The 26,988-nt window shown below is 48.6% G+C and overlaps 1 protein-coding gene across 10 annotated transcripts in view; it reads left to right on the top strand.

Annotated features, from left to right (window-relative positions):
• Window positions 1–26,988, top strand: part of sox5 (SRY-box transcription factor 5) — a 471,378-nt gene that overhangs the window by 300,213 nt on the left and 144,177 nt on the right. For 9 of the 10 annotated variants that reach the window (XM_038811022.1, XM_038811020.1, XM_038811026.1 and 6 more), the window contains 2 exons: window positions 8,252–8,381; window positions 25,167–25,246. In XM_038811022.1, the coding sequence (XP_038666950.1) occupies window positions 8,252–8,381; window positions 25,167–25,246 (210 nt within the window). The remainder of the gene's footprint in view (window positions 1–8,251; window positions 8,382–25,166; window positions 25,247–26,988) is intronic. The other variant, XM_038811021.1, reaches the window with a different exon arrangement.

Consider the following 26,988-nt stretch of genomic DNA (forward strand, 5'->3'; position numbering starts at 1 on the left):
GGGGGGGGGGGGGGGGGGGGACTGGAACTTGGTGCAGGAGCCAAGGTTGGACAGGTCACGGCCGAGCTCGCTGCTCACATCAGTGGGGGGAGGGGGGGTTGCAAAGGCGTTGGCTGGGCTAATGGTGGAAATGGGAGGGGGGGAACCCTTGGAGGTTTCTGCACCTGAGCGAAAGGGAGTACTCATTTTTCTCAGCAGTCCATAAGGTATACTCGCAAATCGACTTTTCCATGGTGGGGAAGGCTTTGCTGGCTGGGGTTAAGGGGCCGGAATACTTGGCAATTGCAGTGTCAGATCATGTACCACATTGGGTGGATATGGTGCTGGAGAAGGGGGTAGCGCAGAGGCCGGGGTGGAAATTAGATGTGGGACTTTTGGGGGACTAAGGGTTCTGTGACAAAATTGAAAAGGTAATTGAGGAATATATAGGTTTCAACTGTACGGGTGAGGTGTCGGAGGCAGTTGTTTGGGAGGCTCTAAAGGCAGTGAGGGGTGAGGTGATTTTGTTTAAGGCCAGGGTGAACAAAGAGGAGGTTGGAGTGGCAGAGGGTAATAGATGAGATGTTGGAGGTAGATAGGAGTTATGCAGAAGATGGGGACCCAGCGAAGCTGGAGAAGAGGAAGGAACTACAGGCGAGCTTTGACCAACTATCTACCAGGAAGGCGTTGCGCCAACTGAGACGAGCAAGGGGTGCAGTTTACGAACATAGAGGTCAGCTCCGGAGGGAGGCAGCGGTAAGGGAAACTGTTCATGTGAGGGATAGGGCAGGGAAGTTGGTGGTGGCTCTGGATCTAATTAACAAGGTTTTTGAGGAATTTTAGGAGAGGTTGTACAGGTCAGAGCCACCTGGGGAGACCGTGAGATGCAGGAATTTCTAGATGGGTTGGAGTACCCGAGGTGAGGGGAGGGGGACAGGGCTACATTAGAAGGAGCGATAGTGGAGCAGGAGATAAAGGATGCAATTGGGAGGATGCAGTCAGGGAAGGTGGCAGGGCCGGATGGGCTTCCGGTGGAATATTATAAAAAATTCAAGGATAAGCTGGCACCCCTGATGGTGGGGATGTTTGAGGAGGTGATAGGGAAGGGGGTGTTGCCACAAACTTTGGGGCAGGCATCGATTTCCCTGTTGCTAAATAAAGATAACGATCCGACGGAGTGTGGGTCGTCGAGGCCCAAATCACTTCTGAACGTGGATGCAAAAGTATTGGCGAAGGTACTGATGGGTAGGCTGGAGGAGTGCCTCCCGAATGTGATAGGTGAAGATCGGATGGGGTTCGTGAGAGGGAGGGAGCTCTTTTCAAATGTTAGAAGGGTATTGAATGTCGTTATCGCACCGGCAGAGGGGAAGGAAACAGAGGTGGATGTGGCATTGGATGCTGAGAAGGCGTTTGACTGGGTAGAATGGGGGTACTTGATGGCAGTTCTGGAGTGGTTTGGGATTGGCCCAAGATTTGTGAACTGGGTAAAGCTGCTATATAAGGAGCTGGGGGCGAGTGTCCGCACAAATAACATCAGCTCGAGATACGTTTCTCTCCACCGTGGGACTAGGCGGGGATGTCCTATGTCCCCCCTGCTGTTTGCACTCGTGATTGAGCCGTTGGCCATCACATTAAGAAGTTCAGGGGTATGGAAAGGAATAGTGCGTGGGGGGGAGGGGGGAGGGGGGAATAGAGCTTTCGGTGTCCTTGTATGCCGATGACTTGCTGTTATACGTGTCGAAACAGAGGGTTTCGATAAGGGGAATATTGGAGCTGCTTCGAGTGTTTGGGTCTTTCTCGGGGTACAAATTAAATCTAGACAAGTGTGAGTATTTTGTGTTGTCTCGGCCGGGGGGTGGGGGCAGGGGTAGGGGTGCTGCCATTCCATAATGTGGAGATGCCGGCGTTGGATTGGGGTGAGCACAGTAAGAAGTCTTACAACACCAGGTTAAAGTCCAACATGTTTGTTTCAAACACCAGCTTTCGGAGCACTGCTCCTTCCTCAGGTGAATGAAGTGGTATGTTCCAGAAACATATATATAAACAAATTCAAAAATGCCAGACAATGCTTAGAATGCGAGCATTTGCAGGTAATTAAATCTTTACAGATCCAGAGATAGGGGTAACCCCAGATTAAAGAGGTATGAATTGTCTCAAACCAGGACAGTTGGTAGGATTTTGCAAGCCAAAGCCAGATGGTGGGGGATGAATGTGATGCGACATGAATCCAAGGTCCCGGTTGAGACCGCACTCATGCGTGCGGAACTTGGCTATAAGTTTCTGCTCGGCGATTCTGCGTGACAACGCAAAGTGAGAGGAAGAGTTGGGAGAGGATATGGAGGAGGGGTTCTGGTGTGAGGTGCTCCGGGGAGTGAATGCCTCCACCTTGTGCGCGAGGTTGGGGCTGATACAGCTGAAGGTGGTATACAGAGCACACCTCACGAGGGCGAGGATGAGCCGATGCCGATTCTTTGAAGGAGTAGAAGATGTGTGTGAATGTTGCGGGGTCGGGGGAGGGGGGGGCGCCGGCTAATCACGTTTATATGTTTTGGTCCTCTCCAAAGCTAGAGGATTACTGGAAGGTGGTTTTTAGGGTAATTTCTAAAGTGGTGCACGTGAAATTGGACCCGGGACCCCGGGAGGCCATATTCGGGATGTCGGACCAGTCAGAGTTGGAAACGGGTGCGGAGGCAGATGTTGTAGCCTTCACCTCATTGATCGCCCGAAGGCGGATCCTGAAAGGATTCTACAATTCATGGGCATTATTCATTATGCACTTTCAAGAACTGGATAACATTGAACCTTAGTTGGGGCGTGTGGGGGGGAGGGTTGGGGAGAGAGGGTGGGTGTGTGTTAATGGCAACTATGGGTGATCCCTAATTCCTTTTTGTCATTTGTTTGTGTGAACATGCAGGCTAATGTTTGGCGTTTGGTGGGAGGATGGGATCATTGTTATTGATATGAGGATTGACATATTTGTTACTGATTATTTTTTATTGTTGGTGGGTGTAAATTTGGGAGAAAATGTGAAAAAGGAAGAGAATAAAAATATTTTTTTAAAAATTCAACTCCGTCCTTTTTTCCAGTAAGAATTTACCAGAGGAGGTGCTGATCCCCCAGGTTTGATCCCGGCCCTGGGTCACTGTCTGTGCGGAGTTTGCACATTCTCCCCGTTTCTGCGTGGGCCTCACCCCCACAACCCAAAGATGTGCAGGGTAGGTGGATTGGCCACACTAAATTACCCCTTAATTGGAAAAGTTTTTAAAAAATTACGAGAAGATGGGAGAGGATGTAGTGTGGTCAAGTCACAACTAAAAGAAGCAGGCAATTAATAGTACATTTGAATTACTGGGCAGAGCTTTCACGTCTGGGCACTCGATTCGTAAAGGCTTGGGTGAGATTCTGTGTTCCCCAAAGCCGATTTCGTAATCAGTGATTGGGCGAAGACACACTTTTGATGGTGAAATTGGGGAAACCGTCTGTTTGATGCAGATTTTGTATGCTCCGCCTCTCCCAAAATGGCATAATTGTGCCGCGCGTCACAGGCCGTTGGGAGAGCCTCAGTGTGTCACCTGAAGGCCTTCCCCCCTATGCTCAGCCCCCGATGGGCCGAGTTCCCGACCGCGCGGTTGACGTGTGCTCTCAGCGGACGGGAATCCGGCTGGCAGCTGTGGACTGTGTCTACAGTTAGGTGGGAGCCTTGCTGCTGGCCGGGGGGGGGTGGGGGGGGGGGGGGGTGGGGGGCTTCCACGAGGGATGGGGGGGGGGGGGGGAGTGGTGGTGAGTTGGCAGCCATAGGGGCACTATATGGCAGGTCGGGTTTGCGCATGGCCGGTGCCATGTTTTATGTTGCAACCGCTGCAGGGCGTCGCTGTTCGCATGCGCGGCCATGGACCCGGCCATTCTCCGACCATTTCCCGGCCATTTATATCGTGGGAGCCAGGAGTTTTTCGTGGCGCGGCTGCTGGCCCCTCACCGATCGCAGAATCGGTGAGGGGGTGCCGCCGATTTCTTTCACATAAAACACCACAGATCGTCTGCACTTAGACTCAGAAATGGAAAATCCAGCCCCTTATGTCTATGGGAGGAGTGTTCCCATTCTGTTTGCTTTGGAGTTCAGGGGCAAAATCTTCTGGCTCTTCACAATGGTGGGATCTTCTGGTCCCATTGACGGCGCATCCTGTTGCGGGTTTTCCAGCGGCGAGGGCTGGGTTCAATGGGAAATGCGGTTGACAGTGGTGGAACCAGCAGACCCCGCTGCCGGCCAATGGCAGGCCGCCTCTCCGCCGTCCAGAAAAATGCCACAGAGAAGGCCAGAGAATCTCGTCCTGGTGTGAAATGAGTTTACACTGTCACGGCCCACTTTCTGATTGGTATTGCCCTGCACTATTTATCACCAATGTGGCCGCATTACTCTGAATAGCATTTTGAATTGCCAGGATGGGAGAGGGAAATGTTTGCACATCGTGCAGTTGAATTAAAGTACATTGCCAGACTTGTTCAGCGGGAATAAAATCAGAAAATGCAGGCCCTGAATTTCCCGCCCATTGGATGCACGCACTCAGCAGACACAGAAGCAGGCGCCCACCATGTTCCCGACAACAGTCGACCTCGGAGTAAGATTTCATGCTGGCTGGCCAATTAACGGCCATCCACTGTGAAACACACTCTGTGAAAGGCTGAGTGCTGCCAGTAAGGGCAGGAAGAGGGTGGGTGCCGCCTGGCATTTCCAATGTGCTCCCTCAGAGAACTGCTGACTGGGACAAAATAAATATTGATGCTAAAGCTATGCCATCAGTGTCCAGGCTGCACAATCGTATGTGGACTTCAGTCCCCAGACACATTTGTTCACATGGGCGGCATAGTAGCACAGTGGCCAGCACTGTTGCTTCACAGCGCCAGGGTCCCACGTTCGATTCCCAGTTCGGGTCACTGCCTGTGTGGAGTCTGCATGTTCTCCCTGTGTATGCGTGGTTTTCCTCCGGGTGCTCCAGTTTCTTCCTACAAGTCCCGAAAGACGTGCTTGTTAGGTGAATTGGACATTCTGAATTCTCCCTCAGGGTACCCGAACAGGCGGAATGTTGTGACTGGGGGATTTTCACAGTAACGTCATTGCAGTGTTAATGTCAGCCCACTTGTGACAATAATAAAGATTATTATTATTATTGTTTGCGGTCTGACCTTTCATCCAGCCCTGAATCGAGGTAACAGCTTAAACGTAAAGGCCACCTGGCCAATCAGCCCTCCTGTCAATTGTAAATGCAGAAGGGCAGTGTAAAAATCTCAGTCAATTGGTGTTTAATTAATTTAAATTAAGTTCTAGATCATTGGCGGGCACGCCTCCAACTCATGCATGTGCCCGCTGAGTGGAATATTGCGCAAGGACCCGATCCGATGTATTCCCAGGTGATTTTGCTCGCTTCCGGGTCGGTCCTGCGCCTGAACTTTATACCTGAACCTCTGGCCCTGGAGAATAGTCAGCAGGCTAGGTGCCATCTGTGGAGAGAGCAACAAGTGTTCACATTTCAGGCAAATGACATTGCACCAGGGCAGGTGCATTGTAATGAAAGGCCATTGAAACGTTAACTCTGGGTGGGATTCGCCGGCCGCGTTCGTTTGGTGACCGGAGAACCCCGCCCGAGGTCAGTGGAATTTTCCATTGTCGGCATCTCGCCCGTGGCGTTCTTGTGCCGCGCAGGGCGGAAGAATCCAACCCCTGTCTCTCACCCCACAGTACGGTCTGAACTGAATGAAAAATTAAAATGAAAATAAAAATCACAAGTATGCTTCAATTAAGTTACTGCAAAAAGCCCCTAGTCGCCACATTCCGGCGCCTGTTCGGGGAGGCTGGTACGGAAATCGAACCGTGCTGCTGGCCTGCCTTGGTCTGCTTTCAAAGCCAGCGATTTAGCCCTGTGCTAAACCAGCCCCTCTGAGAGTTTCCAGCATTGCTGAGAACTGCTGAGAATTTCCAGCATTTTCTGTCTTCATTTCAGATTTACATCAGTAGTTTGCTGTAGTTTATAAGAAACTTTGTTCTGTATGTGAGCATAGTATAACTAAGCTATTTGAGCATCATTACAGGTGAATAAAGTGGAAAATCTTCTATTTCCAACAAATAGGGTGCCCAAACTGAATGATAACAAAAGTAACTAAACACCATTTGCTAAAAATAGTTATCATTATTGCACTGCCTTGGACATATATTCAAATGTCTAGGATTAAAGACAAGACACAACAATTTTATTTTTGACCTATTTGGCTGTTTCTTATTGGATGCCACAGTACTTTTCAGTATCATTCGATGACATTTGAGCTTTAAAAGACTATTTATGAAGTGAATTTGTGTATCCTAGACACAAACATGTGAATTATGAGCAGGAGTAGGCCACTCGGCCCCTCGAGCCTGCTCCTCCATTCATTAAGATCACATCTAATTTTAACCTCAACTTCACATTCCAGCCTCCTCCGATACCCTTTCACCCCCTTGCTTATCAAGAATCTATCTACTTCTGCCTCAAATATTTTCAAAGATCTGCCTCCAGCACCTTTTGGGGAGGCGAGTCCTAAAGGCTTACAACCATTTGAGAGAAAAAAAACCTTTCCTAATCCCTGTCTTAAATGAGTCTATGGGAAGAAGAGCAAGGGGATAATGTGTTGGGTACTCTGGATCTGTGGAGACTGTGTTTACCTTAGCAGTAACATAGACAGGCTACCAACACTTGTAGAAGTACAACTCTATTTTATTTAACTATGAGCTGTTAAACATACTTGCACTGTGGGTCGACACTATGTTAGATTGACTGAAGACTTATGCCTAACCTGACCAACCTATACTGCTAGCACATGGTAGATGTTTGTGCTACTGACTGCGGGCTCTGTCTGTCTCAGAGGCTGCATCCCGAAAAAGTGGGAAAACTAGTGCCCTCTGGCTTTATAGTGAGCGTGCCCTAACTGGCGATTGGCTGCTGTGTTGTGTGTGTTGATTGGTCTTGCAGTGTGTCAGTCAGTGTGTGTCTCTGTACCATTATATACTGATGTGTATATTATGACAGGGGAGTTCTCCCTGGTCTCATCTAACATCAAGAATACAAATTATTTGAATTTTCTCATTGTTGTGTGTGATGATTTGCTGTGTGCCTTTTTGATTCCTGGGTTTCCCTACAATGGCTACTTTTCAAAAGTGATTAATTGGCTGTAATGTGATCTCAATGTGCTGTGGTGGGAAAGGTGCTATATAAAAGCAAGGGGCTGGATTCTCCGCTTCTGAGGCTAAGTGTCGGTGTGAGCGGAGGTTGATGTCAGGAAAATCGGTGCGCACCCTTCACCGATTCCAGTACCGGTGAAGGGCTAGCACTGGAGCTGCGTGAAACTCCTGCGGATCGCGCTGAAAATGGCCAGAGAATGGCCAGGTCCCGGGCCGCGCATGTGCACGGCTGACGGCCTGCACTGGTCGCGTTGTGAAATATGGCGTGGCCATACATTATCCCTAACCTGCGAACCGTGACCCCACAACCCACCCCCGGCCATCCCCCACCAGTCCCCCAACCCTAGCAGAAGCCCCCCTTGACCAGCGGCATGCATCCCGACCAAGTGTGACGGCGCTGGACACTGTCCGCAGTCGACATGCGGGGTTCATGCCTGCGCCGTCGGGTACCCGGCCCATCGGGGGCAGAGCATCGCGGGTGGGCCAGCCGATGACTCACCCATGGCATTGGAACGATGGGCAGCGCACATCGCGCTGACGCCGGTCTGAGCATGGAGGACCGGCGTCTAACCGGCGGCAGCCCTGATTCTGGAGTCGGAATCCATTCTCCTCCCGATCGTCCATCACAATTTCGGCGTCGGGCTACGGAGAATCCAGTCCATGGTCTTTCAAAACTGCTTTTATTTCCTTGCTGTCTCATCGCATGAGCCTGAAGTCACATGTAGACCAGGTCAGGTCAGGGTGACAGGTTTACCGCCCTGAAAGATACAAGTGACCCTGTTGGGTTTTTAACAAAAGGCCCAACAGCTTCAATATTTATTAATGTCAAGTTTACTGGTAGGAATTACACTCCAACCTCTTGGGTTCCCAATAGCAGTCCCATAATCATACAGCTAGCATATCCACTTTATTACATGTGGGAAAATCTGACCACATATATGGGACATGCGGTGTTGTGTTGTGTGCTGCATGCATTCATTCGCAATGCCATTTCTTTTTTTTTAAATGTCCATTCTCTTCTGACTGCAGAATTGTTTTTTGTGACGTTATCTTTCTAATATTCAGCAGGTTCAAGGTCAGTTGCCTCCATTGATGATCCCGGTGTTTCCTCCAGACCAGCGGACCTTAGCAGCTGCAGCAGCCCAGCAAGGATTCCTCCTGCCTCCTGGGTTCTCCTACAAACCTGGTGGATGCAGTAAGTGCCTGGAAAGCTTGACGGAAAGTAGTGAATGTTCTGTTTGGAACAGGGGCAAGTTCTTAGAGATACTTGGGGCAAAGGCCACAGGGTGATATGATGTTAAAGTCTGACAGCAAGGCAGGCTGGATGATTCTCCGCTAAATAAGACAGGGATAATGAAATGATGTGACATAACAGCGATATTCTGCTGGGGTGTGACCTGATGGCAACTTATCCTTGAGGCAAGAGGGTAGGAAAACCCATTTGTTATTTATTAGCTGCATATTTAAAACACAGTGTTTGTGACATGCAAAGAGTCTCAGATTACACGGTATTCTTTTGGGTTTTATTTAATCATCAGAAAATACCATCCACGAACATACCCACTTCTGACCACGTGGTGGCGGGAAGGTGAAACAGCTGGAGACGGATGCATCTACGACACTACCCTGAGGAACTTCTGCAAAGATGTCTTAGGATTGAGTTGATTGGCCTCCAGCAACCACAGCCATCTTCCTTTGTGCAAGTTCACTATCTCAAGTTGGTGTCCTAGCCCCACCATCATCAGATGCTTCATTAATGACCTCCCCTCCACAGTGGTTAGCACTGCTGCCGCACAGCGCCCGAGACCTGCGTTCAAATCTGACTTTGGGTGATCGCTTGTGTTTTATCCCCTTGTCTGTGTGGGTTTCCTCCAGGTGCTCTGGTTTCCTCCCACAGTCCAATGATGTGCAGGTTAGGTAGATTGGCCATGCTAAATTGCCCCTTAGTGTCAAAAGTTGTGTAGGTTAGGTGGGGTTACAGGGATAGGGTGGGGGAGTGGCCGAGTCAGGGTTGATGCAGACTCGATAGGCTGAATGGCCTCTTCCTGCAATGTTGGTATTCTATAAAGTGTAAAGGAGATGTTCGCTGATGATTTGACAATGTCCAGCACATTCACGATACCTTGGATATTGAAGCAGTCTGCACCCAGAAGCAGCAAGACCTGGACAATATCCAGGCTTGGACTGATAAGTGTCAAGTAGCATATGTGCCACACAAGTGCCAGGCATAGATGATCTCCAAATTGGGAGAATCTAACCATCTCCCTTTGACATTCAATGGCATTACCATTCAATGGCATTCCCTCTGACATATGGACTTCAGCGGTTCAAGAAGGCAGCTCATCACCACTTTCTCTAGGAATGGGCAATAAACGACCTAGCCAGTGATGCTCATATCCTATGAACAAACATTGTTAAGGGAAGTGAGATAGAGAGGCTGCAAGGTTTATGGATGAAATTTCATATCTCAGGGCTGAGGCAGCTGAAGTCATGTCCGCCAATGGTGGAGAGATTAAAATTCGGGATGCTCACAAGGGTGGCACGGTAGCACAGTGGTTAGCACTGTTGCTTCACAGCGGCAGGGACCTGGGTTCGATTCCCGTCTTGGGTCACTGTCTGTGCGGAGTCTGCACGTTCTCCCCGTGTCTGTGTGGGTTTCCTCCGGGTGCTCCGGTTTCGTCCCACAAGTCCCGAAAGACATGCTTATTAGGCGACTTGAACATTCTGAATTCCCCCTCGGTGTACCCGAACAGGCGCCGGAGTTTGGCGACTAAGGGATTTTCACAATAACTTTATTGCAGTGTTAATGTAAGCCTACTTGTGACAATAATAAAGATTATTACTATTGAAGACCAGAATCAGAGGAGTGTAGATATCTCAAATGGGAAGGGTTTTAGGGGGGGGGGAGGACATTAGAGAGGTAGGGAGGAGCCAGGCCTTGAAAGAATTTGAAACCAAGCATGAGAATTTTAAAATTGGGGCTTTGCTTGACTGGGTGCCAATTTAGGTCTATGAGTACAGGCAAGGGGAGGATAAAAGTATTGGGTGCGAATTCACACAAGAGAAGCAGAGATTTGGATGACTCAAGTTTATAGATTCTAGAATGCTGAGGTTCCGCCAGGAATGTGTTAGGACAGTCAGGTCCGGAGGTAACAAAAATGTGAATGAGGATTTCAGCAGGCGAAGAGTTCAGGCAGGGGCAGAATCAACAATGTTATTGAACATAGAACATTACAGCGCAGTACAGGCCCTTCGGCCCTCGATGTTGCGCCGACCTGTGAAACCACTCTAAATCCCATCTACGCTATTCCCTTAACATCCATATATTTATCCAATGACCATTTAAATGCCCTTAATGTTGGCGAGTCCAATACTGTTGCAGGCAGGGCATTCCACCCCCTTACTACTCTCTGAGTAAAGAACCTACCTCTGACATCTGTCCTATATCTATCTCCCCTCAATTTAAAGCTATGTCCCCTTGTGCTAGACATCACCATCTGAGGAAAAAGGCTCTCACTGTCCACCCTATCAAATCCTCTGATAATCTTGTATGCCTCAGTTAAGTCACCTCTTAACCTCCTTCTCTCTAACGAAAACAGCCTCAAGTCACTCAGTCTTCCCTCGTAAGATCTTCCCTCCACACTAGGCAACATCCTGGTAAATCTCCTCTGCACCCTTTCCAATGCTTCCACATCCTTCCTATAATGCGGCGACCAGAATTGCACGCAATATTCCAAATGCGGCCACACCAGAGTTTTGTACAGCTGCAACATGACCTCATGGCTCCGAAACTCAATCCCTCTACCAATAAAAGCGAACACACCGTACGCCTTCTTAACAACCCTATCAATCTGGGTGGCAACTTTCAGGGATCTATGTACATGAACACCGAGATATCTCTGCTCATCCACACTACCAAGAATCTTACCATTAGCCCAGTACTCTGCCTTTCTGTTATTCCTTCCAAAATGAATCACCTCACACTTTTCTGCATTAAACTCCATTTGCCACCTCTCAGCCCAGCTCTGCAGCTTATCTATGTCCCTCTGTAACTTGTAACATCCTTCCGCACTGTCCACAACTCCACCGACTTTAGTGTCATCTGCAAATTTACTCAACCATCCTTCTATGCCCTCCTCCAGGTCATTTATAAAAATGACAAACAGTAGTGGCCCCAAAACAGATCCTTGTGGTACACCACTAGTAACTGGACTCCAGGCTGAACATTTCCCATCAACCACCACCCTTTGTCTTCTTTCAGCTAGCCAATTTCTGATCCAAACTGCTAAATCACCCTGAATCCCATGCCTCCGTATTTTCTGCAATTGCCTACCGTGGGGAACCTTATCAAACGCTTTACTAAAATCCATATACACCACATCAACTGCTTTACCCTCGTCCACCTGTTTGGTCACCTTCTCAAAGAACTCGATAAGGTTTGTGAGCGACGGCCTACCCTTCACAAAACCGTGTTGACTATCTCTAATCAAATTATTCCTTTCCAGATGATTATACATCCTATCTCTTATAAACCTTTCCAAGACTTTTCCCACAACAGAAGTAAGGCTCACTGGTCTATAGTTACCGGGGTTATCTCTACTCCCCTTCTTGAACAAGGGGACAACATTTGCTATCCTCCAGTCTTCTGGCACTATTCCTGTAGACAAAGATGACTTAAAGATCAAAGCCAAAGGCTCAGCAATCTCCTCCCTAGCTTCCCAGAGAATCCTAGGATAAATCCCATCCGGCCCAGGGGACTTATCTATTTTCACACTTTCCAGAATTGCTAACACCTCCTCCGTATGAACCTCAAGCCCTTCTAGTCTAGTAGCCTGTATCTCAGTATTCTCCTCGACAACATTGTCTTTTTCCTGCATGAATACTGACGAAAAATATTAATTTAGCGCCTCTCCTACCTCCTCGGACTCCACGCACAACTTCCCACTACTGTCCTTGACTGTCCCTACTCTTACCATAGTCATTCTTTTATTCCTGACATACCTATAGAAAGCTGTAGGGTTATCCTTGATCCTACCTGCCAAAGATTTCTCATGCCCCCTCCTGGCTCTTCTTAGCTCTCTCTTTAGGTCCTTCCTTGCTAACTTGTAACTCTTGAGTGCCCTAACTGAACCTTCACGTCTCATCTTTACATAAGCCTCCTTCTTCCTCTTGACAAGTGATTCAACTACTTTAGTAAACCATGGTTCCCTCGCTCGACCACTTCCTCCCTACCTGACAGGTACATACTTATCAAGGACACGCAGTAGCTGTTCCTTAAACAAGTTCCACATTTCAATTGTGCCCATCCCCTGCAGTTTCCTTCCACATCCTATGCATCCAAAGTTTTGCCTCATCGCATCATAATTGCCTTTCCCCCAGCTATAACTCTTGCCCTGCGGTATATACCTATCCCTTTCCATCCCAAAAGTAAACGTAATTGTGGTCACTATCACCAAAGTGCTGACCTACCTCCAAATCCCGCACCTGTCCTGGTTCATTACCCAGTACCAAATCCAATGTGGCTTCACCTCTTGTTGGCCTTGTCTTAATATCCACTCATGTATATCATGATATGCAGACATGCAGTGATTGACACACAGGATAACCAATGAACACACACGACACAGAACAACCAATCACCAGACAGGACACCACCACTATAAAGCCCACTATTTAGACTGCCTTCCCTCCTGCCGGTACACTCCTGCAACCTTGAAACCTTACTCATGACCCCACTACTCCCAACCTCCTGTATGCTGGAGCTACAATTCAGGTTCCCAACCCCTACTGAATTAGTTTAAACCCTCCCGAAGAGCATTAGCAAATTTCCCCCCCAGGATATTGGTACCCCTCTGGTCCAGGTGCAGACCATCCCGTTTGTAGAGGTCCCACCTACCCTAGAATGAGCCCCAATTATCCAGGTATCTGAAACCCTCCCTCCTGCACCATCCCTGTAGCCACGTGTTCAACTGCTCTCTCTCCCTATTCCTCGTCTTGCTAGCACGTGGCACGGGTAACAACCCAGAGATAATAACTGTTTGTTCTAGCTCTATGTTTCCACCCTAGCACCCTGAATTCCTGCCTTACATCCCTATCCCTTTTCCTACCTATATCGTTGGTGCCTATGTGGACCACGACTTGGGGCTGCTCCCCCTCCCTCTTAAGGATCCCAAAAACACGATCCGAGACATCACAGACCCTGGCACCTGGGAGGCAACACACCAACCGCGAGTCTCTCTCGTTCCCACAGAATCTCCTATCTATCCCCCTAACTATGGGAGGCAACACACCAACTGCGAGTCTCTCTCATTCCCACAGAATCTCCTATCTATCCCCCTAACTATGGAGTCTGCAATGACTAATGCTCTATTCCTCTCCCTCCCCCCCCCCCCCTTCGCTTCTGAGCAATAGGGACAGACTCTGTGCCAGAGACCTGTACCCCATGGCTTAACCCTGGTAAGTCATCCCCCCACCAGTATCCAAAGCGGTATACTTGTTACTAAGAGGAACAACCACATGGGATCCCTGTACTGACTGCTTCCTCCCAGCCCCTCTCACCGTCACCCATCTATCTTCATTCTTCGGAGTAACTACATCCCTGAAGCTTCTATCTATGACCAACTCTGCGTCCCGAATGATCCGAAGTTCATCCAACTCCAGCTCCAGTTCCCTAACACAGTTTCTGAGGAGCTGGAGGTGGGTGCACTTCCCACAGGTGAAATCAGCAGGGACACTGATGGCGTCCCTCACCTCAAACATTCTGCAGGAGGTTAAGCTAATTGTTTGCATATCTGTTCAAATCTACTTCTCTTGGACTTAAAGAAGGAGAGATGAGGGGATTATCGGAGGAAAGGCCATGAGGAGAGAGAATAATGGTGTGATTGGTACTCGGGCATCGCAGGTTGAAGTGAGGGTGTGTTTCAGCAGATTGGTAGCTGCAGAAATGTTGCAGTAGATGGAGGACAACTGGGATTTTGAGGATGTAGTTGGAAATGAATTGGGGAAGAGTTTTTTTCCCTCCCGGGCAGATACTGAAGAAAGTAGGAATTGGAGAGGGAAATGGGATATGGGTGGAGAACAGTACAAGGAAGCGTTCAGAGATGGCCTTATTTCTGTTTGATACTCTGGGAATAGCGACCAAGGCCGCATGAGATGGTGAGGTCAAGGGAGTCACCATGAACATGGATTGGAGAGTTTGCTTGGGGGAAGAGATTAAGAGGGCAATGAACTCAGAGAAGAGAACACGACAAATTGAGATGGAGGATGAAACCACTTAGGACGGAAAGCTTGTTGGTGCAGAGGATTTTTTTATTCGTTCATGGGACATTGGCGACGCTGGCTGGGCCAGCATTTATTGCCCATCCCTAATTTGAAGCGGCAGTTAAGAGTCAACCACATTGCTATGGGTCTGGACTCACATGTAGGCCAGACCAGGTAACGATAGCAGATTTCCTTCCCGAAAGGACATTAGTGAACCAGATAGGTTTTTCGGACCACTGGCTATGGTTTCATGATTGTCATTGGACTTGTAATTCCAGACATTTTATTGAATTCAAATTTCACCATCTGCAGTGGCGGGATTTAAACCTGGGTCCCCAGAGCATTCCTCTAAGTCTTTGGTTTACTAGTCCAGTGACACTACCATGATGCCACCATCTCCCCTCCATCTGGCTGATGGAGAATAGCAGCAAAGATAGCTTCTTGAGAAAATTGGGCTGCTACTGGGGCGGGTGGTAGAGAATGAGGATTTTAAATGAGGTGAAAGGAGTGAAACATTTTGAGATATTCCAAAGGGGAGCAAGTGCCAGAGGAGTATCATGAGCACCACATCGCAACTGGGATCAACTGGCAATTCCCTTGTCCATTTATGACCTGATGCCACAAGTCTTCTTGGAATCCAGAGGCGATGTTGAGGGCCACCCATTCCCAACTGTTCCACTGATCCACTATCTCTGGCATGTCTGTCTTGCTGATAGGACAGGGCATGCCCAGGGATGGTGATGGAGGGTTCTAGGATGTTAGCTGAAAACTATGAACCAGTGAGTATTACTATTGTCAGCCTATTGTTTGGATAGTTTGTGAGACAGTTCTCCTAATTTGGGCACAAGTCCTGTTATTCGTGAGGGGTACTTTGCAGGGTCAATTGGGTTTAGGTATGCCTTTGTTGCTTCTGGTGCCTAGGTCGATCCTGAGTGACCTATTGAGTTTTACTCCTATTGGACCTTTACATAGCGACACAACTGAATGGCTTGCCAGGCCATTTCAGAGGGTAGTTAAGAGCCAACCATATTGCTGTGGGTCTGAAGTCACACATGGGCCAGACCAGGTAGGGATGGCAGAAAATGGAGGTATTTATATCCTTCGTAACTTAAGATGTCCTAAACGTTAGATAATGGGCAGGAATCTCCGTTGCTCGATGCCAATATCGTAATTGACGATCGGGCAGAGAATGGGCTCCGACCACCAAATTGGGGCGGTGCCAGTTTGATTCCGATCAGCCGTGCTCCGACCCTTCCGATATCGCGTTGTGCGCCGTTGCAACGGCATTGGCACATCATTGGCAGGCCCTCCCGCGATGCTCTGCTGCCGAAGGGCCAAGTTCCCTACCGCACGAGACATGTGCGGTCTCAGCGGTCAGGAACCTGGTGTGGCGGCTATGGACTGTGTCCAGTGCTGCCACACTCGGCCGGGATTCATGCCACTGGTCAGGGGGGCTTCTGTGAGGGCTGGGGGAACTGGTGGGCAGGGGGTGGTCTGTGGGGTCACGAATGGCAGGTTGGGTCCGCGTACGGCCGACGCCATGTTGTATGGCGCGACCACTGCAGGTCATCAGCCGTGTGCATGAGTGGCCAAGGACCCGGTCGTTCTCCGACCATTTTTAGCGCGGGAGCTGAGAGTGTCAGCCGGTGCCGCTGCTAACTCCTCACTGGGCTTGGAATCAGTGAGGGTTCGGCGCCGATTGTGGCGTCTTAAAACGCCCACAAATTCTCCGTTCGAGCCGGCACTTAGCCGCTGAAATGGATAATCCAGCTCAGTGTTCTAATTGTAGTCCAGCTGGTGAGTTGTATTGGTTTATCATCGTCTCTTAGCTTTAATACTCCAAATTTCTGTTTATGAAGCGAACGCATCATGAACTTGAGATCTCACATTTAAAGAATTGTACTTCTGAATCTCTTTGGCGGGACTCTCCAACCACCCACCGGGTCGGAGAATCCCCAGGGGGCGGCGCAAATCCAGCCCTGCCACCCCGACGCCGGCTGCCATATTCTCCGGCGCCGTTTACCAGGCGGGGACGGGATTCCCACCACGCTGGTCGGGGGCCGTTGGCAGCGGCCCCCCCGGCAATTCTCTGGGCCCCGATGGGTTGAGCGGCCGTCCGTTTTTGGCCAGTCCCGCCTGCGTGTGTTATGCATGGTCCCACACGGCGGGACTGGGCAGGTAATTCGGCTGTGGCAGTCCTCGGGGGAGCACGGGCAGATCCGACACTGGGTGTTGGGGGGGGGGGGATGAACCACGATGGCCTGGCCTGTGATCGGGGCCCACCGATCTGCGGGCGAGCCTGTGCCATGGGGGCAGTCCCTCCTTCCACGCCAGCCCCTGTAGGGCTCCGCCATGGCCGGTGCAGAGAAGAGAACCCTGCGCGCAGACACCAAAACACGCCAGTGGTTCTGCACATGCGCAAGATCACGCCGGCCCTTTGACGCATGCGCGAACTCGCGTAGTCCCTTCGGCGCCGGCTGGAGCGGCGCCGACCCCTCCAGCGACCATCTAGCCCCTGAGACAGGTGAGAAATCCTCACCTTCGGGGTCCGTTGATGCCGGAGTCATTGGAGCAGGTTTTCCTACCGGCGTGGGGACTTAGTCCCTGCAAAGGAGAATCCCGGCATATCTTGTGTCTGTCCGTTCAACAATAGAAAATATGCCTATTTTCTAATCATTGCAAAATATGGCGATTTTGCGACATGGAATGTTGGGCTGACAATCAGTATTCAAAGAGTTATTTTTACACATCATCTGCTGTGGGTATGCTTGCATTTCTGTGAACACATGTAGCGATGAACTTTTCGTTGGAGTCGATTATTTAAAAGTGAAAACCTTTTCTTCCCATCCTTTCATTTACTGAAGAAAAATCTTTGCTCCATTTTTATTTATTTTGACTTCCCGTCTTCTCCCTCCTTTTCCTGCTGCTTTTCACGATTGTCGAGCTGTGAGTGCGGTCTCCTGCAGTCCCACTCTGCTACTAGCTGTTAGCAGGAGCGTGAGAGTGGCTGGGATACATCGTTTGGTTGCATCTGCCCTGAACCTCTCTGAAGCAGGAGGTCATTTTCATTAAATACCCCCAGCCAGCCACGCTGGGGTATAGTAACAGAATGGTTAGTCTTTCTGGACCAGTAAGTGGTCTGGACTAATGAGCATGGAAATTAGTTCAAATCCCACTGTGGCAGCTGAGGAACTTAAATTAAATTAATTAATGAAATACATCTTGAATTAAGAGCGAGGGCCTGATTTGACTACTGCAGATCCCGGCTCAGTAAAAAGTCTTCCAATATATTCATGTTTTGTTCTGGGGCAGGGACAGGGGGTGGATTGGTGCAGTGCGAGATGGACCTGGTGTCGGAAGTGTGGTGTAGGCGGTCACGGGAGTGGGAAGTCCCGAGGCAGGCTTGTTAGAAGGCTTGCCTCAGTGGTCTCGGAACTTTGCCCCCAGTCATTTTAAAAGTTGTTAGGCACTCTAGCCTTCACGATTCACACCCCTGCACCATGCTCCCTCATGCAACCTTCAAGCCATTTCCATAGCCAGTAACCCAGTATCCACCATGGGCAGAGCTCAGGAGCCATGTAGGGATGAAAAAAATAAGACTCTAACAATCTGATGCAGTCTTCACTCCTACACACTTGGTAGTGCTGAAACTCCCATTCATTTAAAAATATATATTTTTATTGTCCTTTTTCACATTTTCTCATGAATCGGCTCATCCTCGCCCTTGTGAGATGTGCTCTATATACCACCTTCAGCTGTATCAGCCCCAATCTCATGCACAAAGTGGAGGTGTTCACTCTCTGGAGCGAAACTCCCATTCATGAAAGCCATTCAAAGCTTTTAAATCTCCTTGAGTGATTAATCTTGTTTAAAAACAAATATTTATTAAACTAACTACATCAAAGACATCTGATCCTTTAATAGCCTATTTAAGCTATCAATCCAATTGTGAATTCAGAACCCCTGTTGAGATCATTTTTAATGGTTTAAGCTGGAAAGGGGGCAGGAATTCTGAATCTGGGACACACCCTCAATATTTTATAACAGCCAAAATTTTCTGGACCTTTCCACTGATGGGATCTTCTGGTCTCGCCAATGGCAACCCCTTGTGGTACATTCCTTGATGGCAGAGTGTGGGGACACTCAAAACCCCCCCAGACATTTGTGAGACCAGATAATTCCACTGCCGACTAATCACTCGAGGAGATTTAAAAGCTCTGAATGGCTTTTATGAATGGGAGTTTCAGCACCAGCAAGTGTGCAGGAGTGAAGACTGCATTAGATTGTAAAAGTCTCATTTTTTTATACCCTATATGGCTCCTGAGGTCTGCCCATTAGCTGTAAAATATGCCACAGGAACCGGAAAATCCCACTCAAGGTTTTTGTTTTATTCATTTACGGAATATAGGTGTCACTGGTTAGGCCAGCATTTATTGCCCATCTCTAGTTGGTCTGTGGAGCTCTTGTCAAAATCTGACCCTTCATGTCAATAGTGATGAGCTCATTGTTGGAAAAACCCCATCTGGTTCACGAATGACTTGATGCCCTCAGCAATGTGGTTAGCTCTTAACTGCCCTAAGAGGTGTCCGAGCAAACCACTCATTGGGGTGGTTTAATGGTTTTGATGGTGGGTCTGTGCACTGGTTGGAGAGCCTGTGGCAGCCTCACTGTGGCCATTTCTGGGTACCCCGACGTGATTAAAAGCATGATTAAAACCTAATTTGGTTGGTGCGGGATTCTCGGGTCCTGCAATGCACATGTCCTGCCTCCGAGAGCTCCTGGTCAATCAGAGACTGGCAGCTCTTCAGTACCAGCAGTGCCACGAGGACCGCTGACCACTGCCAGTACTGGAGGAGTCCTCAGGAGGAGGAACAGCCAAAGGAGCACAGACCCCATGTACTTCGAGGCCAATCAGATGGGGAGGGGGAAGGTGGCTGGTTTAAAGGGAAAGTATAGTTCTTCCTATGCAAGAGGATATTGCTGCCAGCAGGTTTCTCTGTTAGTATTGGGTGGCCTCTCCGCAGGCTGCTGGAAGGCCTGCTGGAGTTGCCTGGCAGACAACCCAAATGGTGTGACCACGTAATCATTGAGTCTCTACAGTGCAGAAATTTTTATTTTTTATTTTTTTTTTTCTTTTAAATTTTGATTACCCCATTATTTTTTCCAATTAAGGGGCAATTTAGTGTGGCCAATCCACCTACAGTACTCTGCACATTTTTGGGTTGTGGGGGCGAAACCCACGCAGACACGGGGAGAATGTGCAAACTCCACACGGACAGTGACCCAGAGCCGGGATCGAACCTGGGACCTCAGCGCCGTGAGGCGGTTGTGCTAACCACTAGGCCACCGTGCTGCCCTACAGTGCAGAAATAGGCCATTCAGCCTATCGAGTTTGCACTGACCCTGTGAAAGAGCACCCCACCTAAGCACACTCCCCTGCAACCCCGTAACCGCATCTAACCGTTGGAAACTAAATGGCAAATTGGCTAGGCCAAACCACCTAACCTACACATCTTTAGACTGTGGGAGGAAACCCACATCACACAGGGAGAATGTGCAAACTGCACACACCGGGTTCAATTCCGACCTCGGAATTGAACCCGGGTCCCTGGAGCTGTGCGGCACCAATGTTAACAACTGTACCACCATGCAGTCCCCAAAGGACCTCAATCAGCCTCGGGCATGAAGGCCGTCTTTGACCCTTGCTGAACTGAACTGGACTTATTTGGGTGTAGTTGTGAATGTGGTAAATTCTCCACTCTGCACCTTCATGGCCCATCTTGAGTGTCTCCACCTCCCATTCCACTTGGGGGTTCGTGGAGGTGGGGCGGGTGCATTGAACTATGCCACACTGTTTTAAACCATTATAAGAGGATCAGTTAAAATGATACTGTGGACCGTTGGCATTGACCAAACTAGACATGTAGAAGCTTCAACCAGCCTAGTCCGACCTGCAAATACCTTCTCACCAACATCTGGGGAGCTATATCAAAATTGGCAGAGCTGTGTCATAAATTAGTGATGCACAGGGCTGCACAGTGGTGCAATGGTTAGCATTGCTGCCTGATGGTCCCGAGGTCCCAGGTTCTGCCGTATAAAGGTTCTTCACTTAACCTTCACAGTTACTTCACAGCTCCAGGGTACCAGGTTCGATTCCCGGCTTGGGTCACTGTGTGGAGTCTGTACGTTTTCCCCGTGTCTGCTTGGGTTTCCTCCGGGTTCTCCGGTTTCGTCTCACAGTCCAAAGATGTACAGGTTAGGTGGATTGGCCATGCTAAATTGCACTTAGTGTCCAAAAAGGATAGGTGGGGTTATGGGGATAAAGGTGATAGGGTGGAGGTCTGGGGCTTAAGTAGGGTGCTCTTTCCAAGGGCCGGTGCAGACTCGATGGGCTGAATGGCCTCCTTCTGCACTGTAAATTCTATGATTCTTCCAGCAGAATATTAGACCCACAATGGGAGTCCCTAATGGTTAGAAAATCGTATTGCTTAATGTATGAGTCAAAACTGCATCTACAGCTGAAAAGCTTTACCCTCCAGCCAGAGACTAGAAGAAATGAAAGAGAACATCAGTATTTCTCGCCACAGGGATAGCATAGAAATGGCAAGTCCCAACATAATCCCTGCGTAAGATGTGATTGCATTTGACAATGATGGTGGGGAAAGGAATTCTGGTTGGAATAGACGAGGGGAGTTTAAATGATTCCTGGGATACGGATTTGAGTAGCTTTGATGTCCTAATTGTCCTATGAGGTGGTAGTGAGTGTTCATGAGTGTTGTTGTCCATATGATGGAATTACTTCCCCAATGCTGAGAGATAGTGGGCACGAATCTCCGGCTGCTTTGTGCTTTTGCTTGAGTGCAACGCGGCCATAGAATGCCGGGAGAGGCCATCTACTTACGACCTATCTGTGCGGGATCTAGCGGCCTCCTGCTATTCTTCGCACTCCCCAGCGAGGCTGCAGCCGGGCCCCATTCAGGGCGAATCCACACAAACGTGGACCAGGTGGAATGGCACCAGGGAGGGTCGTCCGGTCTACCAGAGACACCAGGGTGGTCAGGGTAAGTGCACGGTGGCTCCTTGGCCCTTCACCGGAATGCGGGCACCTTGGCACTACCCAGCTAGCACCCTGGCATTGCCAGCCAGCAGGAGCACTGCCTGGGTGCCTGTTCAAGCGTGTTTGAGTGCCAGGTGACACTGCCAAGGGTCAGGAGGCAAGGGGGGCCATGCCCATGAAATGAGGGTGGAGGGGAAGGGTTTGAAGGATTGGGATGTACAGGGCAGGTAAGCAGGAGCCTCCGGAAGGTTGGGTGGGTGATGGGTGGCAGTCCTAGAAAGAAGGGGGTGCTGTCAGGAGGCTTTGGGGGAGCTGAAGAGGAGGGACCCCCCAGGCACTCCATAGCGAGTGTCCTCACTTGGGGGATGTGGGGTGGTGGCCATGTGTATGGGGTGTGACATTGCCAATGGGTGGGGGGAGGGGGGGGGGGGGGGGGGGGGGACGACGACCCACAAGCTCACTTAGAGATCGGGGCACCCTTTCAAAATGGCGGCCCGATCTCCGAGTTCAGCTCCATAGTGCTAAAAAAGAATTTGAAGTGTGGGCTAAACCGGTGAGAAACTCCCCAGGGCCCAAAAAAGTGACTAAGTGTCATTGTGCCAGTGATGGAGGGAGTGAACATTTGTGGAAGGGGTGCCAGTCAGGCGGGCTGTTTTGTTCTGGATAGTGTTGAGCTTCTTGAGTGTTGTTGGAACTGCACGCATCCATTTATTCTGAATGTGACTCAAACGATCCTGATGTCTTACTGGATTTGGACTTATTGTAAAGCTAAACAAACTCCAGCTAAAGCAAGGGATAGATATTCCACCTGCTCCCCATGCTGGTTATTCAGGGGTTGAGGGAGTGGGAGGGCAAGAGTGAAAACTTCTTGGTGCAGTCCCCCACCCTGTTTTATATTTTCCGCATGGTCTGGGTGAAAACTCACATGCATCATCCGTGACCGCACTGAACCACTTTGGACAAGCAGGAATATGAGAGCTTCAAGAATTCAGAATGGTTGTTAATCCACTCCAGCACATTGACACTTTATCATCCTGCTCATCTGCAACAGTCAGCAGTTATTGGAAATGGTTTTGTGTCAATGTTTGTGTAAATGTTACTGATTAATATGATTGTGATTTTTCATTTGGAGCTAATAAAATGACATCTCCAATATGCCCATTTACCCCCTGCTAATGAATCTAGATCATTGTCGAGGAACATGTATTGAACTGCATCTGGATAAGCCACCGTGGTAAATTTATGTACTGGAATCAGCCATGTTGCACATTGCAGTTTGCATGAGCAGAATTACATCTTGGCCTGTGGTACATTAATTGACCGAGAATGCCAACTCTCTAAAAGAGTATCATGGTCATTGAGAAGCCTGATCGTGTTGTATCTCCACAAATGTTCATTGTGTTCAAAACGGTCTGGCATGATGGACCAGCTGGGCATTTCCTGCACCCCAGTTTTGTCTGTTCATATATTCTGAGTTGATATACAGAAGGAAGGAAGTTCTGGTGAACCATTATAAATGGCTGCCCTGACCTCAGCATGAGCATTGTGTCCAATCCTGGGCACCAAGTTTTAGAGAGGATGTCAGGGCTTCATAGAGAAAGTGCAGAGGAAGCTTACCAGAATGACACCAAGGGTGAGGGATTTTAGTAGAGTCTAGAGAAGCCGAGATGGATTTTCTCAGAGCAGGGCAGGTTCAGCTGAGATTCACTGGTGGTGTCCAAAATCATGAGGTGTTGTGACAGAGTATATGAGGGTAACTTGTATCCAGCAGTGGGGCGGCATGGTGGCACAATGGTTAGCACTGCTGCATCACAGCTCTTGAGCCCTGGGTTCAATTCCAGCCTCAGGTGACTGTCTGCCTCTGGAGTTTGCACTTTCTCTCCGTGTCTGCGCGAATTTCCTCCGGGTACTCCGGTTTCCTCCCTAAGTCCAAATATCTGTAGGTTAGGTGGATTTGTAATGTTAAATTACCCTTAGTGTCCAAAAGGTTAGGTGGAGTTACTGAGTTACGGGGATAGGGTGGAGGCGTGGGCTAAAGTACGGTGCTCTTTCCAAGGGCTGGTGCAGACTTGATGGGCCGAATGGCCTGTAAATCCCACGAGAGAGACAAAATTGGATTTCCATGAGATAAACTAGTGTGTGGGTCAGTAACCAAAGAACAGAGATTTAAAATGACTGGAAACAGAGAGATAAGGATAATTTTTTCACACGGTGAGTTGCAATGACCTGGAATGTACTGCCTGAAGGGGTGGTGCAAGCGGGTTCAACGGTAACTTTAAAAGAAATGGATAATTCCATGAAAAGAAAAAAGACTGTAGGGCTATGAGGTAAGAGCAGAGAAATTGGTCTACTATTATAGCTCTTTCAAAGAGACAGCACTGGCAAGATGGACCAAATGGCCTCTTCTCGAACATCCAGGAATCATTGATAGCTTATTCATTTGAAACGTTATGGCTAATTCACTGCAGTGTCACCCCAGTACCGCTTAAATGGGCAACAGCTGAACCTGACATTACACAGTGCAGTTAGCCAGAAGAGATACTGGTTCATAGAGGGGATTGTCTTTTAGTTAAAGGCTTTGAAGAGCGAAGAACTGCATATTATTAACAGACTGGTTATGGTGATGCCAGAATTCCTTTGCTTGCTTGAACGAGTTCAGTCCAAGTGTACAACAAATGTGAAGTGTAGAGAAATGTTTTAAATTCAATTTAAATTAAGATCATTCACCTTGTCATCCTAAACAGAGGCATGATGTTATCGATGTTTGAACTGACTGGTGTAGATCTTGGGGTGATAGTGAGTTGGCAGCCTGTTTTACATCCCTCCTCATTCTTATTTCTACTGAAGCCAGCATTGCACAAAGTCAAGCTTAACCAATGTCACAGCTGAATAGGCAGCCTGTATTCATTACTGATGTCTTGAATCAACGGCTGCAAAATCATTGGAACTTGCATTATTGACACTTTTTGGAAATTTTGACTATTAGGCCTAGGATGCTGCTATTAAATCAGTTACCAGGGGATTAAAATGACACAGGCTTTGTGTAATAAAGACTCGATTCAGAGCAAATATTTATCCATACATACCACATCAATTTGAGGCAATGGAGTTCATTAATATATTCCACTCATGATAGGTTGTAATGGCCCCATGGGGAGCCCGGTGGGGAGGTGTTAGCTGCCAAAGGAGCCAAGGAGAGCGGTTGCAAGTTTAAAGCTGTGTAAAGTAGCACTGCAGTCTCATGGCGCTGAGGTCCCAGCTTCGATCCTGGCTCTGGGTCACTGTCCGTGTGGAATTTGCACACTCTCCCCGTGTTTGCATGGGTTTCGCCCCCACAACCCAAAGATGTGCAGGGTAGGTGGATTGGCCATGCTAAATGGCCCCTTAATTGGAAAAAAATTTAATTGGGTAATCTAAATTTATAAAAAAAACAATAAAACTGCAAAGGGACCTGTCTAGATGGCAACCTGAAATCAGTAGCAAAGATGCAGTGTCATTGTGTGTAATTCTCACGATGGACTGTTTTCATTTTGAGAGCCAGGAGTGAGAGGCCACAGATGGACCAATATTCCCAGACAGTGGAGGGCCTTTGGGAAGGGGGGTGGGAATGGTAAGTGGAAAATGTGCAATATATTCTAAGGCAAATGTTGTTCTCTTTCACAGATGAGCCCTACCCTCTTCAGCTTATCCCCACCACCATGGCAGCAGCAGCAACACCTGGGCTTGGCCAGCTCCAGCTGCAGGTAAGACAGATGTTAGCATTATGGTTCACACAGTGGCCTGACGGGCAAGAGCAGGGAAGAGTGGTCAATAAAAATCTAACCGTTGGCAAATAAATGCATGTCTGCGGTTTGCTAATGGCTTTGTGAATTTACCCAACCCTGCCCTGGTTGAGTCAACTAGCTTGATGCGGGATTGAATCTGGAGCCTCCCTGAGGTGCACTCAGGAACTGATATTGAAAGCCAGCAGAGGGGGAAATAAAAACTGAATGTCATGAGATCCCCACTGATAGATTTATTAAGCTGTCCTGTATCATATTGAATAGCATTTGTTTCTCATTTATTGGTTGAGACGTACCTCTTTTTTTTCCTGAACAGAGCCATATTTTTATTCCCCACCCTGGGCCCTGTGTCAAGGGGTATGGAGAAAGTGTGGGGGATATGGTGTTGAGATAGACAATCAGCCATGATTATATTGAAAGGCAGAACAGGCTCGAAGGGCTGAATGGACTACTCCTGCTCCTGCTTTCTACCTTTATATGTGACAACTCTTGTATAGTTGGAGTGCAGCGAAGGAGCACGTAAGTTGTTCCAAGGCCTCCACCAATAACTCTTTTATTCTGGTCACTGGGAAGTACGCAGACATGGCTCAGAAGCAACAGACCCTCTGATTTTCCTTCTCCTGTACTTCCTTGCCCGGCAGCACGGTAGCATTGTGGATAGCACAATTGCTTCACAGCTCCAGGGTCCCAGGTTCGATTCCGGCTTGGGTCACTGTCTGTGTGGAGTCTGCACATCCTCCCCGTGTGTGCGTGGGTTTCCTCTGGGTGCTCCGGTTTCCTCCCACAGTCCAAAGATGTGCAGGTTAGGTGGATTGGCCATGATAAATTGCCCTTCGTGTCCAAAATTGCCCTTAGTGTTGGGTGGGGTTACTGGGTTATGGGAATAGGGTGGAGGTGTTGACCTTGGGTAGGGTGCTCTATCCAAGAGCCGGTGCAGACTCGATGGGCCGAGTGGCCTCCTTCTGCACTGTAAATTCTATGATATAAAGAGATGAATATCCCTGTACAGCATGGCTGAGATCAGCAACTTGCAGAAATTAGAAAAATAAATTATTGCCACTCGAGTCTGTTCACTTTACACGTTGATACTCTACCCTGGGCATGCCCAAGGGATTTATCTTTGAATCACGTGAGGAATTTTTGAGGCAGAAAGTTGTGGATTAAAAGACTTGGATGCCTGATCCAGAATAACACTTTGACAGGAGGTACCATTTTTTGGATGTGACATTGAAACAAGGCTCTTTCTATCTGCTCAGATGGCCAAGAAAGGCCCATGGCAGTATTCAAAGAATTGCACAGGAATACTTCCAGTGTCCTGGTCATCATTTAACCCGCAACCAGATATCACTAAAAGGCAAATGTTCCAGCGATTTATGTGTGTATGATGCTGCACTTGCCTACACAGCAACAGTGATTGCCCTTAAAAAGATTAGCTGTGAAATGCATCAGGGTGTAGAAATGTAAGTTCCTTCTTTCAGCAGAAGGTAAGTGAGATAGATAGATCGAAAGGGAGATAAGTTGTTCTGAAATATGCATGATATTATAGAATCCCTGCAGTGCAGAAGGAGGCCATTCAGCCCATTGAATCTGCACCGACCCTCCGAAAGAAAACACTGCCCAGGTCCACTCCTCTGCCCTATCCACATAACCCTAACTAAACTTTGGACACTAGGGGGCAATTTAGAATCATAGAATCGCTGCAG

The sequence above is a fragment of the Scyliorhinus canicula genome, chromosome 11 (genome assembly GCF_902713615.1).
Source record: "Scyliorhinus canicula chromosome 11, sScyCan1.1, whole genome shotgun sequence".
NCBI classification, from domain to species: domain Eukaryota; kingdom Metazoa; phylum Chordata; class Chondrichthyes; order Carcharhiniformes; family Scyliorhinidae; genus Scyliorhinus; species Scyliorhinus canicula.